Below are 22,820 nucleotides of genomic sequence, written 5' to 3' on the forward strand. Positions count from 1 at the left end.
TAATACTGTGTTTTAAAGTATCCTAATAAAGTTGTGTTTGCAAGACTATGATGCACTGTTCTCCTCTCCCCTCCAGGACCCTAAAGCACCCCTTATTTCAAATTACCGTATTTTTCGCTCTATAACACGCACCCAACCATAACACGCACGTAGTTTTTAGAGGAGGAAAATCCGTAGGCATGCCACCCGTAGGCATTTCCTCCATAACACGCACAGACATTTCCCCTTACTTTCTAGGAGGAAAAAAGTGAGTGTTATGGTGCAAAAAATACGGTAATTGAATTTGGGGCAGTTCAAGATGTTTTACATGATACTGCTGGCAGATCTTTTTTTGCCAAAAGGGAGATTAACTACTGTAACTCTAGCTTCTGTTTACTGACCCAGTGAGGGGCAAACCCCCTTTCTAAAAAGAACCCTTCAAACTCTGATGTCTTTTCAAGAAGGTGTTGTCATGTTAAGGGTAAAGGGGAGCCCTGACCATTAGGTCCAGTCGTGGCCGACTCTGGGGTTGCGGCGCTCATCTCGCTTTATTGGCCGAGGGAGCCAGCGTACAGCTTCTGGGTCATGTGGCCAGCATGACTAAGCCACTTCTGGTGAACCAGAGCAGCGCACGAAAACGCTGTTTACCTTTCCGCTGGAGCGGTACCTATTTATCTACTTGCACTTTGACATGCTTTCAAACTGTGCTAGTTTGGCAGGAGCTGGGACCGAGCAACAGGAGCTCACCCCGTCGCGGGGATTCGAACTGCCGACCTTCTGATCAGCAAAGCCCTAGGCTCTAAGGTTTAACCCACAGCGCCACCCGTGTCCCAAGCGCCACCCGCATTAGGTGGTGATTAAAATGTGATTTCTGATGGTCACATGGATAGCAAGGGCTCCATAACTTCTAAAATGAAAACACAAGCCAATACTTCACTGGTGCATGGCACTTGCTTCACCCAACTTTTGTTTCTAGCCTCATCCCCACCAGCTATACAGTCATATTGATTTTGTCCCTTTGCCTTCTGCTGAATCATGCAAGCGGGCAGCTGGCTCCGCAGTTCCCTCCCATGATGTTGCAGCACCACCTGGTGGTCAAGTGGATTGGGGAAGAATGGAAGTCGTATTTGGAACCAACACAGAAGGAATCAGAACTGCGACTGTATGGGAGGCAATGAAAGCTGTCATACAGGAAAACTGCATCAGCAAGACAGGAGACATGAAGAAAATGTGTGCCTGCGAAATGACCCACCTTGAGGTAGATGTAAAACTTTTGGAGCAGCACTACAAATGGAGGAGACTGCCGGAGACTTGAAATCAAGCCGCCATTTGACTCAGCAGCAAGCCAAGCCCCCCTCAGCTGTCTCTTGACATCACTTATATACAATGCTAATCTTAACCAACTGCAATCGAAAAACATCCAGGGGAAGCCAGTGGCTGAAACAAACCAATGCTGCCGTTCTGCAGCTGTCGGGAGTTTGTGGAATAAAAGCCTCCCTCAGAATAGTGTCTGAGGTGAACTATATGAACTGGAAGCACAGAGACAAAACAATTTTTGTTTTATTTTCACTTTGGTAAAGGTTATTACACAAGAAAGAATACTACTGCTGCTTACTTCTAAGTCACACTTTTCTCATCAAACAGCACTCCATTTAATTCCACTAGTATATTTCTCCACTGCCTCAGAGTAGTAAGTACAAGATCTAGCCCAAAGATGTGCTTCACTGCTGATCTCTTTGCAAAACAAAGGTATGATAGTTACATAGGCAACATGTTCAGGAAGCCTTCTGTGCAATCCAGAGTTTCTTGTAAAGTCAGGATGTTTCGGCTAGTGAGATGCAACTCTTATTTCAGGAGAACTTCCCAGACTGAGGTGGGGGGCCAAGGAATCCTCCAGCTTGCTTGGTGGCAGCTCGAGAAGGAGCCAAACCCAACAGCTTCTGAATATTCTGCCAAACAGGAGAAAAACACAAACTCACATTGGTTTGCTTTCGTGCAAGGGTGTGCATTGTTTAGGGCCCAACTGGGGTGATTTAGGGGTCTTCTCAGCATAGTCGGAACAGGGTCCCCACAAAGCCTTGTTGTATTTGTACTCTTCTATATGGAATAGCTCTATGCTTTGCCCACAGAGCACTGAAGAGCACAGCATTGGTTTTCACTAACTAAAAAAACTTTAAAGTTTTTAGAAAACTGTATTTTACTGCAAGCAAACAAACAAACAAAACCAGAGTTCTTCCAAACTCTGCAAGGAGCATTCTAGACAGCCTTACATTGCCAGGCCTATCAAGAGGTGTGCAAGGTCTAGCACTGGAAAGGCTGGTGTAAAGTTGCAAGTTTTAAAACATGCACAAGCTAGAATACACCCCACTCATCCACCTTTTAATTGCTTAAAGGTAAGAAAGAGCAAGAGACAAACCCCCACTTTCAAAATATGAAACTGGGAGGCTCTGACCCTCCAATACACATTAAACCCCTAGAACCTTGTACTGGTTGAAAACCTCATTCCCCTTTCTCCAACCCTATTTCGAAGCCACTTTTCTCTTCTATTCTGCAGCCCCACTTTGCTTCAAAGTCTACGCAGCTGCCACCTCTCCTTTAGGGCAGCTCCCCTTGCACACAGGACACCTCCATGGGGAACCTCCTGCACCTCTCTCCTCCCACCAATTGCAACTACAAAGCACCCTTTACACCTTTCATCCAGTTATGAAGCTGCCACCCCCATCTGATTCTGCAGACCCTTTCTTTCGTCCCTTGGCTTTCATCTTTGTCCCCATTCCCATGCCTACCTCTTCCTTTATTGCACCCCATTTTTCACCTTTCCCTTTCCCCTCCCCCCTCGCTCTTCTCAACTCTCTTGCTCCCAGACCGTTATCCTCTCTCATATTCTGCGGCCCTCTTTGTGCACCCCCCAATCTTTAAGTTTGCTCAGTTAGACATTACCCACACAGCAGTGTTTGCTTGTAGATTAAATGTATGTTCAAAATTACTACACTGAACCTGGACCTTCATGTTGAAGACAACACAGGAAACCAGGAGTGACACACATTGTATGAAGGTGCTATGGGATATTTGAGGGCTCTGCATCCTGGTGCACAAGGCAGCTGAGAAACAGAAGAGAAAACAGTGCAGCAAGAAAGGAAAGATGCTGAAAGGAAAAACGGGGCTATTTTAATCAACAGCAGAAGTTTGAGTAAAGCAGGGATGGACCTACAGTAGTGGACTTTCCCCCCTCAAATAACGCCCCCCCCACCCAGCTGTAACAAGGAGAAACAGCAGAGATTACAACACAGAAGCTAACACCAAAACACTTAGCACAACAGAACCTTTCCAAACTGTACTCAGTCCTTCCTTCAAACTGCCACTTCCCCCACCATCCCCTGCTCTCTAACCTCTACCATTATTTGAAATCACCACTTTCCCCTTCTTATTGATTGATTGAATTTATATACCGCTCTATACCTGGAGGTCTCAGGGTGGTTCACAGAAAAGATCAACATAAAAACCACCAACTACTTCACCCCTACTCTACTCAAACCTCTGCTGAGGTTTAAAACCACCATTTCCCTCTCAGTGATTCCCTATACCCACTTCACTCAAACTTCTGTTGTTGTTTGAAACAACTACTTCTATCCTCTCTCTGTTTCTCCTTCCTGGCTCCCATGCCACAGCTGTTGCGCAACCAGCCTTGTCTTTGCTCCCCAATTTGACCCTGACGTTATGCAAATCCAGGGTTGTGATGACACGCTCCCAAACCTTCAATGGGAGCTGTACAGTGATAGACCAGTTGAGATAAAATTAAAATAAATTATGGAGGAGAGTGAATCCTTTTTACTTCTGCCACAAAAGTCCCGTCTGCAATTGGGCATGTTTAATCCACTTTGGGGATAGCAAATTTCATTCATTTTGACCAAAATTCACAGCAGTTTTTAGATTCTGCATTATGGTGAACAGGGATCGAGAGCTCTGTTATATACAGAGTGACATGGAACCCCAAACACAGATCAAAGTGGAGGGAGCACAGAGTGACTCACACACATACAAAGAAAAACACTCCATTTCTTGTCCCACTACGTGTTTGAATTTTCTCAGCAATGCTAAAACTACTCTATTACCAATAACTGCTGCTGGGACACATCACTGTGCTGCTTTAGCATAAACTTAAGATCTAATCATGCTACCACTTGACACAATCATATCAGCATTGCCCACCACTCCTGTTGTGAATGATAGTTTTGCTTATGGTTAAGCTCTAACTGAATTATCTCTGACTATACTTTTGTGCTCCATTCAACTCCAACTTTAAATTCTCCCAACCCCCATTTACAATGGTGCCCCACAAGACGAATGCCTCGCAAGACGGAAAACTCGCTAGACGAAAGAGTTTTCCGTTTTGGAGGTGCTTCGCAAAACGAATTTCCTATGGGCTTGCTTCGCAAGACGACAATGTCTTGCGAGTTCCTGCTGTTTTTTCCCTCCCCCCTTTTTCTAAACCGCTAAACCACTTAGCTGATCCGATCAGCAGATAAGCCGCTAAAAGCCGCTAAAAGCGCTAACCCGCTAATCCTTCAATGGGCTTGCTTCTCAAGACAAAAAAACCGCTAGACGAAGAGAATCACAGAACGGATTATTTTCGTCTTGCGAGGCACCACTGTACACGGTATGTCTGCATATGTATCTGTATGACCCGACAATAGAGCATCTCACCCTGTATGCATTGGATGAATGGGCTCTAGTCCAGTGTTTCCCAACCGGTGTTCCGCGGCACACTACTGTGCCGTGAGACATTGGCTGGTGTGCCGTGGGAGGGAGGCGGGCGAGTCGGGCGGTGAGAGGCGGCGGCGGCGAGGATCCGCGTCGAGCCGGGGGCGGCTCCGCGGTGGTGGTGCCAAGCGGCGGGGCAGCGCGTGCAAAAGGGAGGAGCGCGAGACAGCGGAGGAGGAGGAGGCCGGCATGTCCGGGCAGCAGCAGCAACAACAGCAGCAGCAACTCCCGGCTACGGCTCCTCAAGCCCCGCCGCCGCCCCCTCCTCCGCCCGCTATCGCCGCCACCACCACAACAGCCACCGCCGCCTCAGTTGCCGCCGTCCCTCAGTCCCTCGCTCTGCTGCCTCCTCCCACCCCCAAAGCTTGGAGGTTCCCCGGCAAGGGGAAGCGAAAAAACTTTCACTTTTGTGCGTCCCTCCCGGCGTGACGCTGCGCGCTGACGTCACGGGGCGGGGCTTTAATGGTGGTGTGCCGCGAGATTTTTTTTCAGTAAACAGGTGTGCCGTTGCCCAAAAAAGTTTGGGAAACACTGCTCTAGTCCATGAATATTTATGTTGTAATAAAACTGGTTAGTCTTTAAGGTTCCATAAATTAATCCATGCTAACAGAGGCAACTCAGTTATGGAAGAGGAAATGGGAACAATCTGCCTTGAGTCATTTTAATCAGCCAAATTGTCACATGGAGTGAGCAGAGGAAGAACAAACAAGGGACAGGATGTACATCTTCACACCCAGTCCAGATGTTGGTCAACTTTCCCAGCCACTTAAGGGTCCTTGAAAAACAATCCATGCAGCACTTCACACCCTCAGCAGGAAGCAGGAAGAACTCCAAGGCAGGATTGACGTGCCAAGGGGACATGGAAACAGCACAAAGGAAGTTGCTTACTGCAGGGAGGTATTTCAGGCAACCTCAAGCTCAAGTCAGGAGTGAGCAGTGTCCCAGCCAAGGCTCAAAACATTTCCTCAACATCAAAACATCCAAGGGCAAATCAATTGAGACCTAAGCTATTCACATCTCCTGGAGATCACCAGTGCAATGGCCTCAAACATTCCTCCCCGAAGTGTGAAAGAGTCAAATCTCTGCTACCCTCTTCCAATCAACAGTTCTGCAATACTGCAATGTCTCTCTAATGTACTTCCACTCATCAACAGATTCCAAACAATATATTATAATGTTTATACATTAATGTACACACATTTAATTTGCACACATTCAGCTTTTTCCGCTTCTACAAAAAACAAAAAAGGGGGTGGGAGTCCAGGGAAAAAAGACTGGCCGTCCCACCCACCCTTGCACTTACTGTGTTTTGACTACATGCGATTTTGGCTTTTGCCGCTTTCCCCAGAATGTAGCCCCAGCATATTTTGTGGAGTTACTGTATTGCAATGTCTAATGGGACGGCTTCTGTGGTGCTTGTGAAACTTTAGCCCATGCAGAATGAGGCACCTGTTAACCAGAGCTAGTTATTGGGACCATGTTACTCTTCCGTTTAAACAGCTGCAATGGCTGCTGGTTTGTTTTCAGCACTAAGAACTTATGACCAGTTTACGTAAAAGATCACTTGCTCTTACATGAGTCTGTAACTGCTAAGCATGTCCTGCCAATTTCTGAGTTGAATTTGGCTGTTTTTAAAATAGGAAGTACAAAGGCAAGGATACTGAGGACACAGACATGAAATACCACAATTATAATACGAGACTTCAGATATGCTTACAAACACAGTCAAAACAAAAATACTTACGCTAGTCATTTGTGGCCTCCAAAAATAAGGGAGAGCAGTGCTCACTCATTTACAATAATCTGGAGGCAATTCTTATTTGATACAAGTGCCCCCTGAATGAGTGGTTATTTAATAAGCCCAAGAGAAAATATCAAGCTCATATGAATGAGTATCAAAATGGTGGAAGGTTAGGGGAAAGGAGGAAGAGAAGGCGGCTACGGCTACGGCTGCATCTTTATATCACAGCATTGTAGTTGTGCCAGCCCTCTCTTATCAATTATGATAAAAGTAATAAAATGTGAAACATGGTGTTCCAAACAAAGTTTCTGAATAAGGCAACCCTCCACAGAGTAGCACTTACCTGCCGAATAGACATAGTGCAGAGAATGTAGAGGAAGATGAAGGAACAATCTGTATAATCCTCACCCAGAAGATTACGATGGGACAAACCCTGGATGTAGGAAAGTGGCACAAAGGGGAGCTTGGCAACCACTCGGCCATCAAATCTGGGAAAAGCATACAGATGTACTTGGTTATCAGTACAAGTTGTCTGTGGTCCAGACTCACATTCTCCAAACAAGGCAGCAGATGGAGAATTTAAGCCAAACAGTGTAACATTCAATCCATAACATTAAGAGGATTGCCATATTTCAAAAAAGTGAAAACCGAGACACAAAAGTTGTTTCTTGGGGGGGGGGGGGGGAGTCATTGAGCTTTTGGAAATTCACCAAAATCTAGACTTCCAACATGGGTTGCCATACGTCTGGATTTTCCCAGACATTTCAGTGACTTCCGCCTGGACACTGTTTCCGACTGACATATTCTGGCTATATCCAGGAAATACGCTAAGGAATCCATCTTAACTTAATTCACTCAGAGGTACCAGATTTATGGTATTGTAAGAGCTGCTGAACTGAACTGACAGTTTGACCTTAGAGCTGTTTGTGCCAAAAATTATGGAATACAGTGGTACTTAATTCGTTCCGGAGGTCTGTTCTTAACCTGAAACTCTTCTTAACCTGAAGCACCACTTTAGCTAATGGGGCCTCCTGCTGGAGCACAATTTCTCTTCTCATCCTGAAGCAAAGTTCTTAACCCGAGGTACTATTTCAGGGTTAGCGGAGTCTGTAACCTGAAGCGTATGTAACCCGAGGTACCACTGTAAGTCTTTAAACACATGCTGGTACAGTCAAACCTCGGTTGTCTAACATAATCTGTTCTGGAAGACCGCTCAACTTCCGAAATGTTCTGACAACCAAGGGTCAAAGGGCAGCTGGCAAAGTCAATGGAGAAAAAAGAAAAAAACTCTCCAGAAGCCATTCAGTTTCTGAAAAACGTTCGAAAACCGGAGCATTTACTTCTGGGTATTCAGCGTTTGGGAGCTGAAATGTTCCAAAACAGAGCCGTTCGGGAGCCGAGTTTTGACTGTAGTAAAACTTACCTAGAAACAATCCGATTGTGAAGAGTGTGCCACCAGGAACCTTAAGCCACTGGAATACTACAAGGACTACAAGAAATTTGTAGCTCCCAGGTGAAAACGCCAAATTTAACTATATATAGTATTTGGTTCAAAGCAGATTAGTCCTCTCCTGATTAGAGCAACCACAATTTCTTTAGGTGTACAGAGATAAAGAAAACCCCTTTTGTTTACTTCCGTACTTCAGAGTACTTCATCCACTGCCCCAACCCTCTGAGGTATACAGACTGAAGGCTGTACAACTTTTTTACAGATTGAAGACTGTACAACTGTGTTTTGGAGCTGAGCTCAGATCGCTCAGGTCCAATATCGTCACTCAGTGTTCAGATCCTTTAACGGAAGTAAAATAAGTAAAATTATTTTACAGCATGTAAAATAAGGGACAAACTTCTCAGAAATCAATTAACCAAACTGGGTTTTGAAAACATTTTATGAATTTCCAAAGGGGAACGAAGTTTCTTCCAGGCTCTACTTATACAGAGGAGAAAAGAAACTTGTGCATTTTAAGCTCCGGGCAGGGAGAGAAGTGCATAATGCTCCTTAACCAAGGTTACTGTGGGGACAAATGTAGATGGTGGACTCTAGGCTAACTAGTTTCCAACTGCATGTCCTATAGTGCATTGCTATATGAAGCTCTCTCTCATTTTCAGCAGGTGCTTCTGGTACTGTAAACTCTTAAATGAGTGTTTCTTCCTGCAGAGTTAACAATACAAGGAGCTGCACTTCCAGTAAGTGCCAACTGGAGAGCAAAGGAATTTTTGGCAGAACAGATAGGAACGGATGTTTATCTCCCTCTGACATTGTTGTGATATTCTACGTGGTTCCTGTCTTCTTTTCTGGACACAGCTAAAAGAAAAAATATCAGGAAGTGCTACAGGGTATGGGCCCCATGACTTTTACATCGTTAGGGAAGAAAGATGAATGTAGGAATTTAATCTAATTATCAAAATGAATATGACTAAGTCACTTTGAGAGTTCTTACAAAAACTCACTTTTAATATAATGTAAGAAATACCCTGCTGGAACAGACCAAAATCTAGTCCAGCATCTCAAAGTCAAGGTCTTTCTTAATAAAGCATGACCAGATTACTTGATCTCAGCCCAGCTCATCTCACAGAAATGCTGGGGAGATAAATGAGAATTGAAAAGCACCTTTTCTACTATGAAAAGATACTAAAATTACCAATGAGAATCCATATTGCTAGTGTGAGGAGCTCTCGGCTAATTTCTGCTAGAACCGTAACTGAATATTTGGGATAAAAGTAGAAGATTGAAGTTCACTGCAAATAGAGAGATGCATATGTTTGACCAAAAATCTTGCTGGAGTCTGAGCTGAAATTCAAGAGCCAGTGCAGACAGACAGCTTGAGTGTATGACATGGGAATTAATGGGAAGTCACAGTGGCTACTTCCATTATTTGGAAAACTGCAACTTTCCCCTGCAATCATGAAAATATCTCTGTGATCTTCCACAGGTCCTATGTCACACATACACAACTCAGTTTGTGGGAGGTGGCAGTCAAATATAACTATGCATGCCTGCTAGTTAGTGAATGAAGGGGTTAAGGACCAGAGCTGTATGGCTAGATAGACTCGGGTCACACCCACTCTCCTCTGCAGAGGAAATTAAGCTTCCTATCCTCTTCTTTCCACCCCCCTTTATATATAAATTCCTACACACACACACACACACACAGTTGACATCAACCGCTTGCAAGAATGGCTATTGCACAGCTGCAACCATGTCTGCACCAACACTGTTTCCTTTTATGCTAATTCCATGCAGTTCCCAGGATGGCACAGTGAGCTATGGGAAACATATACAGTATACTTGCAACATGTGCATTTAACTTGAGCATATTCAGCTTTATGCGCATGGCAAAAAATTAAAAAATTACAAAGGGGGTGGGTGGGAAATAAACTCTGGCCATCCCACCTGCCATATCACCCAATGTGTTTTGGCTATATACAGTTTTGGCACTGGGCGCTTACTGTAGCCCCAACATAAGTTGTGGGCTCACTGTACCCTGAAGGAAGAAGAGAACACAGAGCATTGTTAACAGTTCTTAAAGAAAAGAAGAGTGGTGACCACTTACATGGAATTGAACATTCCCATCAGAGCAGTGAAACAAAAACCAATTGCAAACATGGACTTCATGCGAACCTGCAGTCAAAAGAACAATTGAGGACCCGTATTAGTGTCTGGTAAATTTTTCCTGGAGAGGAAAAATTGGAGAAGTGACTATTGCCACTGAGTGTCTCCTCCCACAAAAACTGATGAATCAACTGGGATGTGCATATGCATGATCTGGAGCCACTAAATAGTCAACCTTGGTGAGGCCATTGGATGTTTATGGGGTCCTCAGCCCAAAGGCTATAGAAGGTTAGACCAGGAAATGTAGTAGCACAGGGGTCGGCAAGGCTTACCGGGCATGGGCTGGATCACTCCCGCGGACCTCCTCCGTGGGCTGGACCGGCGCAACACAACGCCAGAAATCGCATCTGCGCATGTCCGCAGTGCCAGAAATTGCTTCTGCACATGCCCAGACGCAGAAAATTGCGCCTGTGCAGAAGCGATTTCCGGTGCCGTGGACATGCGCAGACACTATTTCTGGTGTCTGGGCATGTGTAGAAGTGATTTCCAGAACCACGGAAGAGAGTCCCAGCGCTGTGCTGCGCCGGTTTAGCGCAGTGCGTGGGGACTCACCGAGCGGGCAGCTCGGTTTGGGGGCGGCTTTTGGGCCGGTTAAGCGACCCTCATGGGCTGCTTCCGGCCCATGGGCCTTAGGTTGCTGACCTCTGTACTAGCACTTGACTTCCGGATGCCAACTTGCTCTCAGTCTAAGTGAAGCAAAGTAGATTTTAAAAACTTAACTGGCTGGCAAAACTAACACAGCATTAGCACTCGTTAAATTGTCTAACTATGGTTGGCTCCATTCAAAACAGCCATCCCTATTTCTATTTTAAGGGCTCAGGTCAGCAGTGAAAGTCGCCAATAGCTTGCCTCCTAACCTATCAGTGATGCTGACTCTAAAAAAAACAAGTAATGGCCTCATTTTATGCATCTTCCCTGCTCTTTTTTATTATGAGTTAGCATCTTTTATCCTGAAGCTCACACTTGGTTCCTAATTAATAGGAAATGTTGAGCTGACCTTTTGCATCTGTGGCATTGGCATTCATGAGACTGGGCCATTTTGTTGGCACATGCTCAGAACATGATTGCTTACTAGGTCTCAATGAGAAGTTTTTCTTCCTTCATAAGAGGTGTGTCCCGTCTTAATATGCTGCTGGGACTGACATGCACTGGTTTCCCAATCCCAGTCTTTGAACCACTGCATCCTGTAACCTGCCCCTTCTTCCTGCCGAGAGTCCACTGTTTACCAACCAGCATCAGCCTCCCATTCCACAGGGAAAGGACTGGCGGCAGGGGTGGTGGTGGTGGGAGATGTGCTTTACTGTAGACTGCTCATCGTTTGGCGTATCCTCCTCCATATTCCAACACCATACCTGGGGCACGGCTGTCAGGACTCATGACATACAATTAAATGCATCATGTAGTTGCATAGGTATTGTACCGCTGCCTGCCTTAACCCTACAGTTAGCAAATGGGAACCAAAACATTACAAGCCACCTAAGGAGTTTCAAATAAGCTATCCTTCACTAGTTGCCCAAGTACAATTCAAGTGTCAAACTTCACTACAACCTACAGAACACCTTACTTCCCCAAGCAATCCATGGTCACCACATGCAACTATTTAGAGGTGTTCCGGGGGTGGGGTGGTCCAGCACGTCTATAAAGGTCATCCTAGGATTCTCTGCCAGATCTCAAAAATACCTTCCATTGTTGTCTGCACAAAACCCAAGCATTCCAATCATATGAGTGTTTATCCTTATTGAAAGTTCTGAAACTTGCTTATGTCATACAAATTAGGGAAGGTATAAAGAAATGTATAGGAAACATTAAAACCTTCAATTATTCCCCCATTACTGGTATAGATACATCAGTACTGGTATGAGTACACTGAATGATAGGTTAAGGATGCCAAGATTTATCCAGTCCAACTCCCTGCAATGCAGAAATCACAGCTAGATATTAGTTTTATTAGATGTTAACTATATAACATAACGGGTGTTATGGGACGTGGGTGGCGCAGGGACGTGGGTGGAGCTGTGGGTAAAACCTCAGTGCCTAGGACTTGCCAATTGTATGGTCGGCGGTTCGAATTCCCGTCGTTCGGTCCCAGCTCCTGCCCACCTAGCAGTTTGAAAGCACTCTTAAGTACAAGTAGATAAATAGGGGCCGCTTTATAGTGGGAAGGTAAACGGCGTTTCCGTGTGCTGCGCTGGTGCTGGCTCGCCAGCTGCAGCTTCGTCACGCTGGCCACGTGACCCGGAAGTGTCTTCGGACGGCGCCGGCTAATGGCCTCTAGAGCGAGATGAGCACGCAACCCTAGAGTCGGACACGACTGGCCAGTACGGGCAGGGGTACCTTTACCGTTTTATATAACGTAACATAGGACACGGGTGGTGCTGTGGGTTAAACCACAGAGCCTAGGACTTGCCGATCAGAAGGTCGGCGGTTTGAATCCCCGCAACGGGGTGAACTCCCGTTGCTCGGTCCCTGCTCCTGCCAACCTAGCAGTTCAAAAGCACATCAAAGTGAAAGTAGATAAATAGGTACCACTCCGGCGGGAAGGTAAACGGCATTTCCATGCGCTGCTCTGGTTCGCCAGAAGCGGCTTAGTCATGCTGGCCACATGACCCAGAAGCTGTACACCAGCTCCCTCGGCCATTAAAGCGAGATGAGCGCCGCAATCCCAGTCGGTCACGACTGGACCTAATGGTCAGGGGTCCCCTTTACCTTATATAACATAACAGTGTTGTTTAATTAATGTATGCAATTACATACATAATGTATACATAATGTATGCAATTAAAACTGGGTTTTAATTGACATTTTGTACTAACATTATATAATCTTATGGTCAATTTAATATTTTGTTAATATCTTGAATAAAAGCATAAAAACAAACTGAACACCAGGAACTATAAGTAATAAGTAATGTTTTTTCAATAGCATCTGCAATAGCAGATAATGCAGCAGAAGAGGTAAATTGCACAGCAAGTGGCCAAGGATGGTGCCAACTGGGCACAGAATCCAAGCCTGGCAGGAGCCTCTGTGCAACAGGTGAGAGAGACAGGAGCACGGGTGTTTTACTGCCTAAAAGAACATCAAGGAGGTGGAGTTGGCTGACAGACAATACTTCACAGGCATTAGTAATGGAAAAGTGAAATGTTGCATTAGTTGATGGTAGCTGTTGATTTTTTTTCTTTTTCTTTATGGTAGCTGTTGATGAGTTTATATGAAAACTAGGCATCACTTCAGTTCACTTCTACCGATCATCTATTTCTTAAGTGTTGCATCCCACAGAGATAGTGGAATTTGGTCTCACTTCCTAGTTGTAATATCTGAAGGTTAAACACGCTGCTTTTCTGAAAAGCTGCCCCAGTTCCTACTCCTTATTATTACTTTCTTCATTTAGGAATCACTTTCCCAAAGGGATTTACAATAAAGGTTCACTTTGCTCTGTTTCCTCACCATTGACAGATCCCTGTTGTTGTTCTTCAGCTTCTCCTCCTGCCTCTCTGAAAAAGAGAAACAAATGATTGCAGGTCACAAAGTCAAGAACTTGCTCCCAATAAGGTTGTAAGGGACTTACAGCAGGAAAACAGCAACAAAAAGGCTGTGGCATGTAAAGGTCACCAACCCACTTCAGGTGCTCTGACATTCAGTACAGATAGTAGCAATCCTGTTCCTCCCCATGGAAGCTCAAGAGCGTTTCTCAATACAAACCATGCAAATAATGCAAAACTGTATACAGTACAGTGGTACCTTGGTTTACAAACTTAACCCGCTCTGGAAGTCCATTCTTAAACCAAGCGTTCTTAAACCAAGGCGTGCTTTCCCATAGAAAGTAATGGAAAATGGATTAATCCATTCCAGATGATGAAAAACAACCCCTAAAACAGCAATTTAACATGCATTTTACTATCTAATGAGTAATGTAATGAATTACATGTTCTTGATTGATTGATTAAATAAATAAATAGAAATAATAACAAGTTTTCAGGAAGCACAGTTTAAGAGCTGATCTCATACTGTATGATTTACAGAAGGAACTTGATTTTTTTCAACAGAGTGTGTGTGAAAACCACTTCCCTCACTCCCTCATGAAACTGTCTGAACTAGGGGAAAGCAAACTTTTTCAGAAGGGGCCGGACTATATTTTGAAAAAAAATATGAAGTAATTCCTATGCCCCAGAGATGCATTTTAAATAAAAGTACACATTCTACTCATATAAAAACACCAGGCAGGCCCCACAAATAACCCAGAGATGCATTTTAAATAAAAGGACACATTCTACTCATGTAAAAACACGCTTGTCAGGGGTTCAGGAGCAGAGACGCAGAGAAGGGAGGAAGCAGAGAGCGAGGGGGAGGAATCCGAAGGGAAAATGAGTGATGATGACGACCCGAGATCTCCAAGCCTAAGCAGTGAGTCAGAGGACTCCCAAAAGGGAGCCCCAGTGAGCAGAGCAAGGGGGGGATCAGGGGGGACACCCCAGGAGGAAGGGAACAGAGGAGATTCAGAGAGCAGCAGCTGGAAGTCGGGACCCACGCTCATAACTGAGGGCGGCAGCAGCTGGAAGTCGGGACCCACGCTCAAGACTGAGAGCAGCAGGGAGGAAGGTAGCCAGGCATCGGGTTCCGGAGGCTGTCAGCAGGAGGGAGGGCACGAGTCAGGGGTGGTCACGCCCTCCTCAGAGAGCGAGGCAACGGTTAAGAGGAAAGTAGAGAGTTGGGCGCGCGCGCCAAGTTCAAATGCAGCGGAAGCTGGAGCAGTAAGCAGCCCGGAGAGTGAGCCAGGTCCTAAAGCCCGCCGCAAGGAGGCAGAAGGAGCAGGGGGGTCAGCGTCAGAGGAGAGTAGAAGGGAGGAGGCCCAGGGGGGCAGAAGGACCCAGAGACGTAGGGAGAGGCGAAGGAGGTGGAGCAAGGCTAGGGTATTAAGCTGGTGTGCAAGAGGCGGGGACTCAGACGGGTCTTCGCCGACCTAGGGCAGAAGGTGTAGAGCTGCACGCTGCAGTTCGGAAATGAAACCTGTAACTTAATAAAGACTCTTATAAAGTGAACGCTGGCGGACTTGGTCCTATGTGAGCTGGGACTGGGTGGCAGCTCTGACAGTAAGACCCGTCTCTAAAAAAGCTTCGGACACCTGATATCTCGCAGCGGAGAGAGAGGCAGCTGGAGGAGGGGATCGGTGTTTGGGAGCAAGCTCACGACGGTTAGCAGAGATGACGGAAGCAGAGAAAGTTGCAGCGCTGCAACAGGCAGTTACCCAATTGAACGCGGAGGTACTGGCATCCAAGAAGAGGGAGGAGGATGCGGCAGCCGCCTACAGAGATCTCCACGCCAGGTTTGAAGCGTGGGTTAAACACGGGCAGCCAGGACCCAGACCGGAGGGGGTTGGGTTGGCACGGAGAGCAGGAGGGCTTGTGGCTCACTTCGATGGGAATTTACAACAGTACCCCAATTTTCGAGCAGACGTAATGTGCGCACTGCAACTGCTGGCAAAAGACTTTAGAGATGAGGAAGAGAAAGTGGGGTTCATACTATCCCATTTGCATGGGGATGCTAAAGCGTGGCTACGCAATTTGTGGAGGGATAAAGATCCGGCGCTTCAGAATGCAGATGCCTTTATCAAAGCGATGGATGCGTGTTTTTTGTCTACTATTGATGTGGATCTTGCCCGACGGGAGATTCATGGACTGAAACAAGGGAGGGCAAGCGTCCGGCAGTACCACGCCCGCTTTTTTGCGCTGGTCAGTGCCTTAGAGTGGGACCGGGATTCGCCCCCTGTCAGAGACCTGTTCTGGGAGGGTCTAAGCTCAGCGGTCAAGGATGAAATTGCAAGGGGGGAGAGGCCCCGAAGCACGCAGGAGGTGGTCCAAAGGGCGCTGACTGTGGGGGTGAGGCTGGAAGAACGTCCCTGGTGCAGAGATGAAGGACGTGGAGGGCGCGAAGCAGCGAGAAGTTTCTCTTTCGTTCCAAGAGAAGCAGCGCGTGCGCAATCCACACCTCCGCCAGGAGGGGGAGGGGAACCGATGGAGGTTGGAGGTGCAAGGGCTCAGTCAGCAGCCAGAGCCCAAGCACCGACAGCAGTGAAAGCGAAGCCTCCTAGAGGGAACAGGAAGTGTTACATCTGCGAGGATCCAGGCCATTTGGCGAAAGAGTGTCCCCGGAGGCTCCACAAGCACACTGCAGCCTCGGCAATGGTGACTGCAGCAACGCAGCAAGGAGAACCACAGCAGGGAAACGACGATGTCTGGCTGGAGACAGAGGCACTGGGGCCCAGCCAGACGCATCAGTGAAGCAGTCCCCAGCGATCTTGCAACCCACGGACCCCCTCCCACCCAAACCAGTAGTGCAGCTCACAGCATCTCTCCAGCTACCCGATGGCGTCACTATCGAAGTGCCGCTTTCTGTGGATTCTGGAAGCAACGCAGACTTTATAGCGCAGGATTTTGTGGAGCAGCACGCTATACAGCTACTGCCTGCCACTCTGCCCCTGCAAGTCGTCACAGTGGATGGCAGAGAGTTGCTAGGGGGGCAGGTGGTGAAGCAAACGCCACCGATGGTGATGCGCCTCGGCAACCACAGGGAAGTCATCAGTTTTAATGTCACCCAACTGTCGGACACGCCCATTGTGTTGGGCATGAGTTGGCTGGACAGGCACAGTCCGACACTGGCTTGGTACCAGAGACAGCTGATCTTCGGCTCCTCTTATTGCGCAGAACACTGCATCCTGCCCAGACAGGAGGGAGAGGAGGAGGAATCACAACTGCAGTTGGGAACGTTGCAAGCAGTTCCCCACAAATACGCGGACTTTTTGGAGGTCTTCTGCGAGAAAGAGGCTGACAAGCTACCACCGCACAGGCAATATGACTGCAAGATTGACCTCCTACCAGGGGCGACGCTGCCGAAAGGGAAGCTGTATTCCATGTCTGAGGACGAATTACAGGAACTCAAACAGTTCATAGATCACAATTTGCAGCGCGGTTTCATCCGGGAGTCCAGGGCAGTAGGGGGCAGTCCTGTTTTCTTCGTGAAGAAGAAGGACACGCCCCAGAAAAGACTGGTGGTGGATTTTCGCCTCTTAAACAAGATGACCAAGCCTTCTGATTTCCCCATGCCCAGGATTGACGACCTGCTAGCGACGGTGCGCAAGGGACGCGTGTTCACCAAGTTGGACCTGCGAGGTGCGTACAATCTCATCCGCATGAGGGAGGGCGATGAGTGGAAGACAGCCATGTTCACGCCTCTGGGCACCTACGAATACAGAGTGATGCCGTTTGGATTGCAAAACGGTTCTCACTGTTTCCAAGCTTTCATGCATCATGTGTTGGCGGGACTCCTTTACAAGAAGTGCGTCTGCTTTCTGGATGACATCCTGATATTCTCCGACTCGCAGCAAGCCCATGACCAAGATGTTCGGGAGGTGCTGAAGAGGCTGCAGCAGCATAGACTGTACGCCAAACTGGAGAAGTGCCAGTTCGACACGACGGAGGTGGATTTCTTGGGTTACAAGTTGTCGGACAAGGGGCTAGCCATGGACAGCGCCAAGGTTCGTGCGGTGTTGGATTGGAAGAGCCCGCGCAATCGGAAGGAGGTCCAGCGGTTTGTCGGCTTCGCCAACTTCTATCGCAAGTTTATCAAGGGGTTCGCGATGCAGACGGCGGCCATTACGGACACGCTAAGCTCCAAGAAAAAGAAATTCATCTGGACGGAGCAGGCGGAGCAGTCCTTTCAGGCACTCAAGCGTCTCTTCGCGTCGGAAGAGCAACTGCTGCATATCGACCCCAGCAAACCGATGCGGGTAGAGACAGACGCGTCCGATAGAGCAGTGGGAGCTGTCCTGCTGCAAAGGGACCCACAGGGGGTCTGGAGGCCGGGAGCGTTCTACTCCAGAAAGCTCAGCAAGTCGGAGCAGAACTACACCATCTGGGACAGGGAGTTGCTGGCCATTCATGCAGCTTTCAAGGCGTGGAGGCACTTCCTGATCGGCGCCAAGCACACGGTGCAGGTCTGCACGGATCACAAGAATCTGGAGCACTGGCGCACGGCTCAGTTCCTGAACCAGAGGCAGATACGTTGGGCGGAGTTCTTTGCTGACTTCAATTTCCGAATAGAGTACGTCCCAGGCGACACCAACGTCATGGCGGATGCACTGTCCCGCAAACCGCAATACCTCGAAGAGGCGAAGCCAGCGGCAGCCATGCACATCTTCGCGCCAACAGCGTGGGCGTGCGCTTCAGCCACAGTAGACCTGGATGCGGTGCGGCGGGCGTTGCAGGACGACTCCTTCGCGCGGGCGAAGATGGCAGAGGTGCACAAGGGCACGGCGAAGGGCGACGAGTTCCAGATACGAGACGGCTTGCTCTTACGTAAAGGGGCCATCTACGTGCCGGGAGACGAACTTCGCGCCAGGGTACTGCAGCAGCTGCACGACGCACCCACGGCCGGGCACTTTGGCACGGAAAAAACGGTGGAATTAGTCGCAAGGGACTTTTGGTGGCCCAGACTGAGAGGGGAAGTCGCGGACTACGTTGCGAGGTGCGACACCTGCCAGAGGGCCAAACCGGTGCACAAACCACCGGCGGGACTGCTGGAACCGCTGCAAACGCCGTTTGAACCGTGGGAGAGAGTGGCCCTGGACTTTGTTACGGATCTACCCAGCTCGAGAGGCAAGACAGCTGTACTAGTGGTGGTGGACTTGTTCACCAAGATGGCACATTTCATTCCGTGTGCGAAGGTGGCCACGGCGGAACAAACCGCCAAACTGTTCATAGATCACGTGTTCAAAGTGCATGGTCTGCCGCGGTCTATCCTGTCCGACCGCGGGCGCCAGTTCGTCTCGAATTTCTGGCAGAAGCTGATGAGTTTTCTAAATGTCAAGGTCGATCTGGCATCAGCAAGACACCCGCAGACCAACGGGCAAGCAGAGAGGGTCAATGCCATCATGCAGCAGTACCTGAGATGCTATGCCAATCAACAACCTGCGACCTGGGTGGATTACCTGCCGCTCGCCGAGTTCGCTTACAACAACACGAAGCACGTGTCCACAGGGGTGACGCCGTTCTTCGCCAACAATGGGAGGAATCCCAGAACCTTCCCGGGACGGGAGAGAGTGGGGGACGGAGAACCACAGACGGCGGACGCGTTCGCGTCAGAGTTGCAGGCGGTACACGATCAACTCAGACGGCAGCTGGAGCTAGCTAAGCACGCCTACAAGGTGCAAGCTGACAAGCACAGGCGGGTTGGCGAAGAGATCCAAGTGGGAGACTGGGTCTGGTTGGCAGCCCACGCAGTGCCGACCAGGTCACTAGCCAAGAAGAAGTTGGGGCACAAGCAAATTGGTCCGTACCAAGTCGAAGCACAGATCAACCCGGTAGCCTTCCGACTGGTGCTGCCGGAGGGTTCCAGAATGCATCCGGTGTTCCACAGGTCGGTGCTCACTCCCTACAAGGCACCTCACAGATTCCAGGAGCCAGGGACGGCACCGAGTCCGTTCCGGGAGCGGACGGAGACGCGAGGGGTGACGCAGCAAGACCCCATCAACGAGGTCACGGAGATTTTGGACTCCAGATGGGGGGAAGAGGGAGTCGAATACCTCCTAGCCAGAGAGGGCACCCGGGCCAGCGCCAATAGCTGGGTGCCAGACTACGCTTTGGAGGAACCCCTGCTCAAGGACGAGTTTCATGCCCTTTTCCCACACAGACCCATGCCAGCGAGCTTCTTCGACGACTGGCTGTTCACGCCCACACTTTCTTCCAGCACGTTCCATGGATTCGACTCGGACGGGGAACCCGCGCTGAGCACCCGTTCCCCAGAAGGATCGCCGGCGGGTTCGGCGTCAGACACCTCGTATTGGTGGGACGATCGACCGGAGGAGCAATGGCGCCGGAAGTGGCTGGAGATGCCAGGTCGAGCGACCGACGCAGAGACTGACATGGACGTGTTCGGGGAGGACCTTGGGTTCGAGCACGGCGGTACAGAGATGGAAGCGGAACAGGTCAACGTCGGCGACCGCGAGGAGGAAGACTCGGAGGTCTTCAGTTGGCGGCCAACCACGGGGAGCGAACTGTATCCGGCATTCCCTCCCGTGATGATGGAGCACCCAGCACCCACACCTGAAAGCGGGGAGGGGGGAAGGGGGGGCTTCGAGGGGGGGATGGATGTCAGGGGTTCAGGAGCAGAGACGCAGAGAAGGGAGGAAGCAGAGAGCGAGGGGGAGGAATCCGAAGGGAAAATGAGTGATGATGACGACCCGAGATCTCCAAGCCTAAGCAGTGAGTCAGAGGACTCCCAAAAGGGAGCCCCAGTGAGCAGAGCAAGGGGGGGATCAGGGGGGACACCCCAGGAGGAAGGGAACAGAGGAGATTCAGAGAGCAGCAGCTGGAAGTCGGGACCCACGCTCATAACTGAGGGCGGCAGCAGCTGGAAGTCGGGACCCACGCTCAAGACTGAGAGCAGCAGGGAGGAAGGTAGCCAGGCATCGGGTTCCGGAGGCTGTCAGCAGGAGGGAGGGCACGAGTCAGGGGTGGTCACGCCCTCCTCAGAGAGCGAGGCAACGGTTAAGAGGAAAGTAGAGAGTTGGGCGCGCGCGCCAAGTTCAAATGCAGCGGAAGCTGGAGCAGTAAGCAGCCCGGAGAGTGAGCCAGGTCCTAAAGCCCGCCGCAAGGAGGCAGAAGGAGCAGGGGGGTCAGCGTCAGAGGAGAGTAGAAGGGAGGAGGCCCAGGGGGGCAGAAGGACCCAGAGACGTAGGGAGAGGCGAAGGAGGTGGAGCAAGGCTAGGGTATTAAGCTGGTGTGCAAGAGGCGGGGACTCAGACGGGTCTTCGCCGACCTAGGGCAGAAGGTGTAGAGCTGCACGCTGCAGTTCGGAAATGAAACCTGTAACTTAATAAAGACTCTTATAAAGTGAACGCTGGCGGACTTGGTCCTATGTGAGCTGGGACTGGGTGGCAGCTCTGACAACGCTGATTCCCAGACCATCTGCGGGCCGGATTTAGAAGGCAATTGGGCCAGATCTGTCCCCCAGGCCTACCCACTCTGAACACTGAAACATGACAAACCATGTAGCCTCCAATGTTACCTATTTTCTTTTTCTGCTGTCGGCCAGCTGATTCTGTAATAGTTTCCTTTTTCTTTTCCACTGCAGAGATAAAACACCACAGTGAGTTTTTTCATAAAGAAAACGGTCCCTCTTCCCATTGACCCTCAGGCCTCATAGAAATCTCTATAACAAAAATCAGACCAATGGGTATGGCAAGCAAGAGCTGAAAAGCAATTAATAATGGTGAAATGCTTATTTTTGCCTAAATTATATAATTATAAGGCTTCAATTCTATACTGGTTTAGCTTTGTTGAAATTAATGGGTCTTACTTCTGAGCAGACATGTTTAGGATGGTGCTGTAAGTGTCCAGAAGTGAAAGCCTCCAGAATAGAGTTCATATTGTAACATAAGCTTTATGAAGCACAAAATACTGATTTTTCTTTTTTTAAAAAACACCAACTTTGCTGAGCTTCCTGCTCACATTTACTCCCTTTTAAAAGTTTTATCTCTATGCCTATTTAAAATAATACATCATGGATCTGATGGAGCAGACTCTAGGCCACAAAAGCTCATGAAGTGTTTCACATTAATACACAGCCCATGACTATTTATTTATCAGCCATATAACTGCATTCTCTGGGTGGTTTACAGACAAATCCATGATGAGGGATCCATTTATTTCAAGATAAAGCAGTTAAGCTCAATTTAAAGAAATATTGCCCAGAATTGGAGTGTTGAGGGACAAGACAAGCTCCATCATGCATTTGAACTTACATTTTTTACTCTGCTTCTCCACTTCTGCTTTCAGCCGCTTGTACTTGTCTGTTCTATAAACTAGCACCCATGTTATGCCTGAAACAAGCAGCACAATAATCAGGAGACAGAATAACCGATGTATCTACAAAGCACTCAGCATGACTGCCAGAGGACTTCCAAACCCAGTAACTTGAGCCCTAGTAGCTTACGGTCTCCTTCCTACAACTGCAGTACCATGAGTTACAAGCTATTCCCAAACTGATTCCACCAGCCCAGTGACAGCATGCATGACTCAACCATCATTCACAAAGTCAGAGGTGGGAGCCCCTAGCAACTGATGTCACTTTCCAAGAGAGATGAAGCCCATTGCCCATCATGGTAGGTCTTGTGAGCACATGAACTTTGAGATATTGATGGTGCTTTAAAACAGGCTTTGGTGCATGAGTAGGAAAATAACAGACTGGGATTTTAAGTTGGACTGCAAGCATCAACATCACCACTGCTCCTGAAAGTGCCATGTACACATGTCTCTTCCTTCCCTGCACCCAAGTTACAGAATGGCAAGAAGACACCATTGTAACCATTGCAGGTGCTAGTGCAACGACAAGGAAATTTAGGTGGATCCCTTTGTCTATCCCTACAGAATGGGGAGAGCTCCGCTGCCTCTGCCGCCCCACGGCTGCCAGCGAGTGTCTCCCAGGGAGACGCCCGCGAGCCCACCCACCCTCGCCCGGCCCGGGGCTCCCCTCACCCTCGGCCAGCAGCGCCGTGCACACCGAGATGAAGACGATGAGGACGGTGTCGGCGAACATGGTGCTCATCTTGGGCGGCCGGAAGTTGGGCCCAACCGGAAATCCGCGAGGCGCTCTCGAGACACGCGCCGCTCTGCTCCCGGCCTCGCTGGCCTCTGCGTCCCTCCTGGCGGTTAGGCGAGCTTGTCCTCGGTCTCG

General features: G+C 48.8%; 2 protein-coding genes across 2 annotated transcripts in view; both read right to left on the reverse strand.

Annotated features, from left to right (window-relative positions):
- ALDH9A1 (aldehyde dehydrogenase 9 family member A1) overlaps positions 1-6,965 on the reverse strand; it is a 27,545-nt gene extending 20,580 nt beyond the window's left edge. Inside the window, exon 1 of the mRNA XM_082226668.1 lies at positions 6,825-6,965. The gene's annotated coding sequence lies outside the window, so the exon portion shown is untranslated. The remainder of the gene's footprint in view (positions 1-6,824) is intronic.
- TMCO1 (transmembrane and coiled-coil domains 1) lies at positions 1,522-22,780 on the reverse strand. The gene is made up of 7 exons (XM_082226685.1): positions 22,622-22,780; positions 21,889-21,966; positions 21,153-21,212; positions 13,539-13,585; positions 10,036-10,103; positions 6,825-6,969; positions 1,522-1,928 (listed from the first exon to the last, which is right to left on the reverse strand). The coding sequence occupies exons 1-7, from the start codon at positions 22,689-22,691 to the stop codon at positions 1,830-1,832; spliced, it is 567 nt and encodes a 188-aa protein (XP_082082811.1). The 5' UTR covers positions 22,692-22,780; the 3' UTR covers positions 1,522-1,829.
- Between the last annotated feature and the right edge of the window lie 40 nt (positions 22,781-22,820).

Source organism: Podarcis vaucheri (genome assembly GCF_965113315.1).
Source record: "Podarcis vaucheri genome assembly, chromosome: 6".
Classification (NCBI taxonomy): Eukaryota; Metazoa; Chordata; class Lepidosauria; order Squamata; family Lacertidae; genus Podarcis; species Podarcis vaucheri.